Raw genomic sequence first — 11,335 nt, forward strand, 5'->3', positions numbered from 1 at the left:
CAAATTAAATATAATCTGCATTGCTGCATGTCAGGTAGTATATAGTCTGCATTTCACATGTATCATAATACCATGGGTCCATGATCAGAGTTAAAAATCACACAACACAAGGTTATAGTCCAACAGGTTTATTTGGAAGCACTTCAAATCCATGTTCAGAGGTCACTATTTTTCCTGTGTCTCTGAACCAGTGAGCTGACCTTTGATAGTGTATGTCCTTGATCTCACTGCTCTAAGTTAAAGCAAGGTCAAGTTGCTTGATCCTAGAGGACCATTGGGTTGCTTTCTCATTAAGAAGGACAACAGGTGCTGGTTTAACCTGAGGGTCGGTGAGGTGGAGAAGTTGGGACCCTCATGGTGACCTCAGCCTGTAGCACCTGATAAGTAGTGCTGAGCCTTCCTATGGAGCAGGGTGCCAGTACCAGAGGTGGTTTGAGAGATACTTCCACCCACTGCTCTGCCCCTCTCCCCTCAAACCATTTTCGTGAGTTGAGGCATCCACTAGCATTACAAAGCAGAGAGTTCACCCCTACCAGGAAACAAATTACAGCAAGGGGTACCACCAGCAATAATTTGAATTTATATAGTTCCCTCAAATAGGTCAACAACGTCAATGCACTTGGCAGAGATGGTCAAACACATAAATGATGCTTAGACAGGTTTGATAAAGAAGGTCGACAGTCAGAGAGGTTCAAGAATGGAACGTGAGAGCTTGGGACAAAACCTGAGACTGGGGCTGCTGTGGAAATGGTCTCTTACATTTTTATTTAAGGCCTTTGAGTGAGCTCAGGGCTAGGGGAGATGTATGCACATGTCCTAATGGATGACCACTCCTTCAATTTGGTTCCCAAATGTCACCAAAAGTAACTGCTTAGGTTATGTACACCCTTGAAAGGATACACCATGTAAAAAGAAGCCTTCAGGGAAAGAGGGCACCCACTGCAACAATCTTGTTATTTTTATACCCATTCCAACTGTTCCTGCAGCAGAATGGCAATTTCAGTCTAATAGTAATCACTATGGATATATGCATGAGGGTGCCAGGCTTTGTTTAGTGATAACAGTTTTACTGCTGAGTTAGAAACTTATAAGTTTCAATCCCACTCCTCCCTCTAAACAATATAGGATGGCACTTAAGTGAAGTACTGTAAGGGTGCTGCATCATTAATGGTGTTATATTTTGGATAAGACAGTAAATTGAGGCCCATTTGTCTTTGCCGGCAGAATAACAGGGTCTAAGCACAATTTGAAGAGGGCAAGAGATGTTATCTTTGCAACTCTTGAGGGCTACTATGCTTTCCTATCGTATAGTACTGGCTACATATTCTTCATTAGAAATTACTCAGTTGTCTTGATCTCTGTGTTGCATTTAATTAGAGTTGAGGGAGGGGTGTATTGAAATAGTGAAAATGAAAAGCAAAATTGCATCCAGTAAAATACAAATGCAAGCTATTTTTCTAAGTAGATAGATTCAGGCACAACTGGGTCAAATAACCTACTCCTGTATCATTCAATAATCATTGAAATCTGTTTCAAAGGTGGAGCTGACACAGAGACAGAAGGGATACATTGTCATAATGTATTAATTTATTAGTTAAATTTTGTTGTAAATCAATACTCATTAAATGAACATCATCATTATTGATGTATGTTTTAGCATGTTATTAATTCTCAATTACTTCTTGAAATCTGAAGGCTTTTGACTAAACTGTGTTTTATAATAATGCCTTCCAGGCACAGTGGCCAGTTAAAAGTAATGTTTGTTGGAGGACCTAATGAAAGGAAAGATTACCACATAGAAGAAGGAGAAGAGGTAAAACATAATTATTCCATGGTCATTGTACATACAGGAATATAAGAGATCAGAAAATATTTCATATCCTTCTCATTCCATTTTTCTCAGTGGAATGAAGGTATGTACCTATCTCACTTCTGTATTCACCCAATACTCACACCAGAAGTCAAAATAGCTTTTATACTCCTGAGGGCTCTTCTTGAAATTTTCTTGAGGGCTACATTTTGATTTTCAGAAACTTTCTTTTTATTTTCTCTAACTCCTCCATTGGGTGATGCAGTCACTTAGTGACAATGCCTTCTGTATTTCTCTTGCTGTCTGGACCATTTGGACTTACAGGAGCAAAATGAGAAGAATTCAACAGGTTTCACAGCAGGAAAATGCCATTCAGCCCCTCAAGCCAGCTTAACCATTTAATATAATCATAGTTAATCTTATCTTGGCCTTAACTCCACTTTCCTGTCCGCTCCCCATTACTATTACTAATTAAAGATCTGTCTATCTCCTCCTTAAATTTATTCATGTTTCGACATCCACCGTACTGCAAGATCGTGAATTCCCAAGATTCACAACCCTTTGAGAGAAATAATTCCTCCTTATCTCTGTTTTAGATCTACCATCCCTTAATGTAAAACTGTGACCTTTCATTCTAGATTGCCTCACAACGGAAAACATCTGCTGTACCTCTACGTTAGTCAATCACCTGTACTAGCATGTTTTATGTCTCAATTGAATCTCCAATCATTCATCTAATCTTGAGTGAATAAAGATCTCAATTTGCCATCATGAGACAAAGCTTTCATCTCTAAAATTAGTCAAGAGAGCCTTCTCTGAACAGCTTCCAAAGTAATTGCATTCTTCCTCAAGTAAGTGGACTAAAATTGTACACAGTACACCAGATGCAGTCTCATCAATGCCTTGTACAGTTGTAACAGCACTTCCCTACTTTTATACTTCATTCCTTGAGCAATAAACACTAAAATTCTGTTTGCCCTCCTGATCACTTGCTGTATCTGCATACTAGCTTTCTGTGGTTCATGCACCACAATACTCAGATCCCTTTGCATTGAAGCATTTTGAAGTTTCTTTCCATTTAAATAATGTGCTGCCTTTTTATTCTTCTGACCAACTAGAAGGCATAGATTTAAGGTGAAAGGGGAAAGTTTTAAAAGTTTCCTGAGGGGCAACTATTGCATGCAGCGGTTGGTGCGTGTGTGGAATGAGCTGCCAGAGGAGGTAGTGCTGGGACAATTACAACATTTAAAGGACATGAATAGGAAGGGTTCAGAGGGATAGGGTCAAATGCTGGCAAATGGGACTAGATCTGGTTGGCTTGGGCAGGAAGGAAGGGTCTGTTTCTATGCTGTATAACTCAATGATTCTATAACATATTATGATTAAATCCCTGCCAAATTTTGGATCATTCATCTAACCTATTCATATCCATTTGTAAGTTTCTCATTTCTTCATTGCAACTTATTTTACCACCTATTTTAGTGTCATCTGTAAATTTAGTTACGGTACCTTCTATCCCTGCATCCAAATATTATAAATAGTGGTGCCTAAGGTCTGACTGAACCCTGTGGCACCTCACTAGTTATAACTAGTCAACAAAAAAAGACTTCTTTATCCTGAGTCTGTTTTCTGCTGGTAAGCCAGTTCTCTATCCAAGCTAATATACACCAAATGTGTAGTGTGTCAACGTTTGCAGGTGACACTTAAGATAAGTGGTGGAGCAAAGTGTGCAGAGGACTGTGAAACTTTGCAGAGGGACATAGATAGTTTAAGTAAGTGGGCAAAGGTCAGCATTTGGAGTACAATGTCAATAAATGTGAAGTCATCCATTTTGGTAGGAATAACAGTACAAAGGACTACTGTTTGAGTTGTAAAAAAATTGCAGCATGCTGCTGTGCAGAGGGACCTGGGTGTCCTTGTGCATGAATCACAGAAGGTTGGTCTGCAGGTACAACAGGTAATTAAGAAGGCGAATGGAATTTTGTCCTTCATTGCTAAAGGGATTGAATATAAAAGTAGGGAGGTTATGTTGCAGCTGCATAGCGTGCTGGTGAGTGCATACCTGGAGTACTATGTGCAGTTTTGGTCTCCTTACTTGAGAAAGGATATACTGGCAGTAGAGGGGGTACAGAGGAGGTTCACAAGTTGATTCCGGAGTTGAGGGGGTTGGCTTATGAGGCAAGACTGAGTAGACTGGGATTATATTCATTGGAAGTTAGAAGAATAAGGAGGGATCTTACAGAAACATATAAAATTATGAAGAGAATAGATAAGATAGAAGGAGAGAGGATGTTCCACTGGCAGGTGAAACTAGGACAAGAAGGCACAGCCTTAAAATTAGGGGAAGCAGATTTGGGACCGAATTGAGAAGGAACTTCTTCACCCAGAGAGTTGTGAATCTATGGAATTCCATACCGAGCGACATAGCTGAGGCGTCCTCATTTAATGTTTTTAAAACTAACATAGGTAATTCGTTGAACAGTAAAGGAATTAAGGGTTATAGTAAGAGGGTGAGTAAGTGGAGCTGAGGCCATGAAAAGATCAGCCATGATCTTATTGAATGTGGCGCAGGCTCGAAGGGCCAGATGGCCTACTCCTGCTCCTATTTCTTACGTTCTTATGTTTTTATTACTTCTGTATCCTCAATAATTATCAACAAAATTTAAAACTCAAATTTCCTGGACATCACAGTATTTCAAGACATGATGTTAGTAGCAAAACTTTTGTTCAGGAACTGACACACACTTACTAAAAGGTGCATAACTTGCTACCTGTGACTTCCTTGAATGAATGTTTTTATTGTCACATGTATTTTACAGTGAGGAATATGGTAAAAGACAGTGAAAAGCTTTTCCACTATTGGCATCATCCTGCACCATTTTGAATAGTTTAAGACTAAGAGAAAAAATAGAAAGATATAGCTTGGAGCGAGTCCATTAGTCCTGAGCCAACTCATAATCAACAATACCTGTGCCGCTATTTCTTTTCCACTGCCTTGCGCCGTCTATATCGGACCCAATCAAGGTTGAAGGTGCCATACTTCAGGCATCATATTTTGCTCTGGGCTGATTCTCCTCCATCACTGCGACCTGCAGCGGACTCACCGACATTAGTGTTGTATCTTTTACCCCTGGGCCCACCTTGTCAATGTCGTTGTGATGCCCTTCCATCACCGCTTCACCACCGCCAGTGCCAGACCCAACCAACAATGAAGTTGCTGATGCTCAGGCTCTATCCTTCGCTGCTGGGCCTTGCCTTGCAAATGTCACCTCCACCAATGTAGCAGCTGCGGATTCCAATGCCTGGTCTCACGGTTGTCCAGGAAAAGTAGGCAAGTGCCCACTCACATGCAATCTGGGTTCACTCGCCTTCGCCATGAGGTCTGTGCTGGGCTCACTTAACGCTGCCATGAGTCCACGCTGGGATTGCTTGCTACCGCTGATGCCATCCAAGCTCAGGACAAGAGGTAAGAAAATAAAAAGAGAGGAAAAAAAAGAAAAGAGAAAGATAAAAATGAAGAAAGGAAAAGTGGACAAAGTGAATGAACCCCAGCTCAGGAGCCCTACTTTGCTAGCATCTTGATGGCATATGAAGTTTTCCTGCCTCCCAATTAGTTCGGAATGTGCTTTTTTTTTAAAGTCAACCTGCTCAGACAAGTTATAGCACAACTTTGTGAACAGGTGGGACTTGAATCCAGACTTGCTGGTCCAGAGGTAGGAGCATTGTCACTCTTCTGCAACAACCATCATCTAGTTAAGCTTTTGTTGACAGGTTCCCCTTGGCAACACCTCCAACCTCCTGCCCCCAACCACCACCTTTCCAGTCACTTGGCTTCTTAGTGATATTTTTCTGATTTGCTTGCACCCATAATTTCTTTTGGCTGTGATTTCACCCATTGTCCCATGTATATTGAGGGCTGAACCACATACTAGTACATTCCAGGTCACTGAATGGAAACCGGAATTTTCAACTGTTACCCCTCTAAATTAGGATTGATGAAGCTATTTGCAGCATACAAACTGCTTGCTCAGCTGATTATGGAGGAACGGCTTGGCATCAGCTAACACAGGCACATAATAAAACTGGGACATTTCATTTGTATAACTTTGTGCTACTTTATGCTTCTTACCTTTTCTGTGTACTCACTGAGAAAACTATCCTGTTCCATGACACATAAATTCTTTGCCTTTCTGAAGAATCTGCTTGGATAACCACTTTCAGACCTCACTATAGTTTTGCTGTTGATGTTAATGATGTTTTTTTTTGAAATTTCAATTCATTTTTGTGAAAAAATTGAAAGTTGTGATATAAGTATTTATAAATATTATATATTAACCTACAATTTTAGGTTATTTACCTAATATAAAGCAATTTGAAACAAATGTTTTGAAATACACAAATACGTCAGATCAGAGCATTTGCTAAGTGCTTAAGAAAATATTGGGCAACAGGATTTCAAAATCCAGACAGTCAGCAATATGAGTTAATGGCTGGTAAATGATTAAGTCACTTTAATTTCTTTCCAGTATTACTGATTAACCTGTAAAATCTCTTTCTTACTACTTTTGCCAGTTATTTTCTGCTCAGAATTTAACCCCTTGCTTCTTGTATTGTGCAGGCTCTTTGAACAGTCATATATTTACTACTCAGTGAGGAATATTGCAGTACACCACTCACACAGATATTAACTTAAACTGTCTGGAAATAAAACGATAGAAATTGGATTGGGAAAATAAAATATATCCTCTGCAGCAAATGTGGTATTAACTTTAAAACTGGATGGCATGAAAGTTAGCAATTTCCCTGGGAAGTTTTTTTTAATGAAAATATAGTTATAGCCGTGTTTTGAATAGTTGAAGCGATGATCCTAGTTAATAAAATAATTTTTGAGAATTGCTGATAAAAGATATATTTTGTCAATGCTAAGTGTTAGGCATCATCTCATTGGTGCATTCTCCATGCACTTTTCACTGCTGTTAAATTATTAAACTGGACAAGCAAAAAGTTTTTCCAGCTAAATATTGGAAGTCTAAACCACTGTTTTCAGTCCCAACTCCAAACTCCGTTCCCTATTTCTGGTCTCAGTCTGAGATAAAGCATGATTCGGAGATGCCGGTGTTGGACTGGGGTGTACAAAGTTAAAAATCACACAACACTGTATAATTTCAGTTACATCACACTGCAAATTTTTGCTATAAATTCTGTGTTACGATCGAGCCCTCCACAATCACCTGATGAAGGAGCGTCGCTCCGAAAGCTAGTGTGCTTCCAATTAAATCTGTTGGACTATAACCTGATGTTGTGTGATTTTTAACTTTGAGATAAAGCAGGCTGCTTTCAACCTTGGTTTCGCATTTAAATCACAAAACGAACTCCCAACATCATTCGTCATTAAGATGCCTATTTTTGTCTCCACAGTACTGCCTGACTCTATTCTGCCTCAGCTCATTTGCAGCTGAACTCACTATATATGACCTTGTTACCTCTATATTCGACACATACTAAAGAGGTCATCTCAGACTTGAAATCTAACACCTGAAATGTTGAATTTTCCACCTCCTGATGCTGCCTAGCTTGCTGTGTTCTTCCAGCCTCCTGCTTGTCTGCCTTGGATTCCAGCACTTGTAATTTTTTTTGTCTCTAACTCTGTTTCTCAGCAGATGTTGCCAGACTTACTGAGTTTCTCCAGCATTCTCTGTATTTGTAGATTTCCAACATCTATAGTATTTTCCTTTCATTTTTCCAACAAATTGCTGGCTGGTCTCCCACATTTTACTCTCCAAAAGCTTGGGGTCATCCAAAGCTCTGCTGGTCTTGTCTTAACTTGCAGCACAACATGACCCTTTTTCATCCTGCGCTTGCTGATTCACATTGAGTCCTATTGAAACAAAATTGGAACTTTAAAATTTTCATCCTTGTTCTTGAGCTCTCTGTGGTACTGTCCCTCCTTATTTCTGTGATCTCGTCCAGCTCCACAAATCCTAGATATGTGTGCTTCTCTAATTCTAGCTTCTCATCCATCCTCAATTTTAATTGTTCTACCATTTATGTCCATTCCTTTAGTTGTATAAGCCCCAGGCTCCTGAATTGCTTTAAACTGCTCTATTGTATCTTGTTTTTCTTTATTAATACACTGCTTTAAATGAGCCTCTTTGACCAAATATTTGGCTGCCTGACCTAACACTCCTATGTGTGACTCACTATCCTACTTGATTTTATAATAGATAATCCATTGAAGCTGTTTGGGACATTTCATTACATTAACAACATATAAGTTATTGTTGTTATTAAGAAGTGTTCTTATCAGTGCTCCCTGTTGTTTACATGCAAATTGGTCAGCCACCTCCAACACATGATAGACATATTTTTGAGAAGATTTGTAGCTCAGGTTGAGGTTCAGGTTGTAAGTTTGCTCACTGAGCTGGCAGGTTTGTTCTCAGACATTTCCTCACCATGCTGGGTAACATCATCAGTGAGCCTCCAGTGAAGCACTGATGTTCTGTCCCGCTTTCTATTTATGTGTCTTGGTCTGTTAAGGTGAGTGATATTATTTCCGGTTCTTTTTCTCAGAGATTGGTAAATGGGGTCCAAATTGATGCGTTTATTGATGGAGTTCCAGGTTGAATGCCAGGCCTCGAGGAATTCCTGTAAGCGTCTCTGTTTAGCCTGTCCTACGATGGATGTGTTGTCGCAGTTGAAGTGGTGTCCTTCTTCATCTGTATGTAAGGATAGTAGTGATAGTGTTTCATGTCCTTTGATGGCCAGTTGGTGATCGTGTATCCTGGAGGGTAGTTTTTTGCCTGTCTGCCCGATGTAGTGTTTGTTACATCCTTGCATGGTATTATGTAAATGACATTCATTTTTCTGGTTGTTGGTCTGGTCATCAGTAGCTGTAAACAAGGTGGCTAGTTTCCTAACTAAAATTCACACCCCTGTCTTTGCCTCTGAACTTCCTCTCTCCATTACCCTACTGTACAAAATGAGTACGAAAGGTATTTATCTTGCTGCTGGAAGGCCAAAAAAGTAGACCCAAGGATTCAAATGCTGTCAGCTCATGCTCACCTGTCAGCAATCGGCACCAAGTTTTCTTGACGCTGGGACTGATGTGTTGATCACCATCTAATGTGCTCACCTTGACATTCAAAGAAACCATGGGAACGTTCTGTTCCTGTTTTCCATTCTTTATCCACTTTCTTATTCAATTTTACCTTGTAGCAGCCTCGAAGTGAGCTAATAACATTTTGTGAAACAAAACAAATATTTGCTGATCAGGTATATTTTTCAATTCATTCTCTTTTAGTTGTTTTACCAATGTCAAGGTGACATGTGCCTGAAGATCATAGAGAAAGGAAAACATAAAGATGTGCATATTCGAGAAGGAGAGGTAAGTGGAGTTTCTTTCAAGGTATTGGACTTTTCTGAAACTAAAATTGGTATGAACTTTTCTCTTTTTAAACATTCCTTTTGCATTTATTAGAAAAGTACAATTATTATCTAATCCAATTGGGTGAGACTCAGAGATAAGAAAGACTGAGTGAGTGAATTTTCAATGTTAATGCTATTTGGGAAGTAAAACAGTTCCTGAGGAAACATGCAGTCCTTACATCACCCTGCAAAAGGACAGTCCTAACAAACTGTCTTCTACTTTACAATGCTAAAGAGTTTTGAATGGTTTCTGAGAGGTCTTATCAAATAATAAAGGAATACCCTACCCAATGAGAAAACTAAAAGCATGGGCAAAAAAGTAAATTTTTGTCAAAGTGGCTTTTTAGGTGCTCCTTCCAGGAGAGCTGATAGAATGGAGAATTTTCTGTTTCTGTGAATGAAAGCTCAGATTGACTTCCTTTAGATGGGGTAACATTTCTCAGTTGAACTGGTGAATATCTAAGAAATTGCAATCAATAAAGCACTTATAGGGAGCCTGAAAGCATTGAAGAGGTGGTCTCTCCTGGGACACCAGTAATGTTTCACTTGTGGGGACAAGAATGAACATCATTGAAAGTACATTTAAAAATGGAAATAGGAGGATGCAACTGAGAACGAAAGGTAAAATTGGCATAGTCCTACCAGACCATAAGGCTGCTCTCTCATCTGACAGAGACAAGTTAGCCTGAGGGTCAGCACAGCAAAGGGGAGAGCAGAGTTTGAGAAGGAGAGTCTTTCATGGAAACCTCAGCCAGTGCAGGAATTGAATCCATGTTGTTGGCATCACTCTGCGTTGCAAACCAGCCAAGTGAGGCAATCTTTCTTTTCCTTTCCCACCCCAACCTCAGATGTTTTTGCTACCAGCTCGGATACCCCATTCCCCTCAGCGACAGGCCAACACAGTGGGGCTGGTTTTTGAAAGGACAAGGCTGAAGACAGAGTTTGACGGACTCAGGTAAAGTAAAAGGCAAAATTAATGGATGCTCTATTTGAAGAAAAAAAATGGGAATCTTGTTAAAGAGTGAACCGCTTGCTTTTACTGGCAACCTAACAGTTGCCAATTTTTAAAGCTAATTTCAATTTCTCATGTTGCTGTACGGGGTTTGAACTTATACTTTCTGTATTCTCATACCAGCTACCTTGAATTACAAATTCAGTAGTATAACTGATGCATTACCACAACCTTTATGGTTGTGTCTCTGCCACATAAAACCCCTTGCACTGCAGAACTTCACTTCCACCACTGTCAATAACTATATGGCACTGTTGATATTTGACAAAGTTGAACAATTAGTGTAGTGGTTCACAGTACTTAGATTAGCTTAAATAAAGATGGAATTAAAATCAGAATTAGATTTTATTATCAACTGCCATGAAATACATGATTACGGTGGAAAGTGTACAATGTTGTCATCTTAGGTACAAAGATGCCTAGAGACAAAATCTTAGATACAAAAGTAAAAAAATATAGAAATAAAGTTAAAAGCTGTACATTACAGTTCTTCTTAGTATGAGAACTCAGAGAACCTCGACACGGTCCTGTCCTCCTTAGTCCAAGAACTCCCCACCTACGTTTGGGACACCACCCACGCCCGCCACCTCCTCCATGATTTTCGCTTCCATGGCCCCCAACGCCTTATCTTCAGCATGGACATCCGGTCCCTATACACCTCCATCCCCCATCACGAAGGCCTCAAAGCCCTCCGCTTCTTCCTTTCCCGCTGAACCAACCAGTACCCTTCCACTGACACCCTCCTTCGACTGACTGAACTGGTTCTCACTCTGAACAACGTCTCTTTCCAATCCTCCCACTTCCTCCAAACCAAAGGAGTAGCCATGGGCACCCGCATGGCCCCTAGCTATGCCTGCCTCTTTGTCGGATATGTGGAACAGTCTATCTTCCGTAGCTACACTGGCACCACCCCCCACCTTTTCCTCCGCTACATCGATGACTGTATCGGCGCTACCTTGTGCTCCCATGAGGAGGTTGAACAGTTCATCCACTTTACTAACACCTTCCACCCCGACCTCAAATTTACTTGGACCGTCTCAGACTCCTCCCTCCCCTTCCTAGACCTCTCCATTTCTATCTCGGGCGAC

General features: G+C 40.3%; 1 protein-coding gene across 1 annotated transcript in view; it reads left to right on the forward strand.

Moving 5' to 3' along the window:
- The first annotated feature begins 1,642 nt into the window (after positions 1-1,642).
- haao (3-hydroxyanthranilate 3,4-dioxygenase) overlaps positions 1,643-11,335 on the forward strand; it is a 25,086-nt gene continuing 15,393 nt past the window's right edge. The window contains exons 1-3 of the mRNA XM_043695691.1: positions 1,643-1,813; positions 9,111-9,194; positions 10,084-10,190. Coding sequence (XP_043551626.1) covers positions 1,724-1,813; positions 9,111-9,194; positions 10,084-10,190 — 281 coding nt within the window. The 5' untranslated portion in view covers positions 1,643-1,723. The remainder of the gene's footprint in view (positions 1,814-9,110; positions 9,195-10,083; positions 10,191-11,335) is intronic.

The sequence above is a fragment of the Chiloscyllium plagiosum genome, chromosome 9 (assembly GCF_004010195.1).
Source record: "Chiloscyllium plagiosum isolate BGI_BamShark_2017 chromosome 9, ASM401019v2, whole genome shotgun sequence".
Classification (NCBI taxonomy): Eukaryota; Metazoa; Chordata; class Chondrichthyes; order Orectolobiformes; family Hemiscylliidae; genus Chiloscyllium; species Chiloscyllium plagiosum.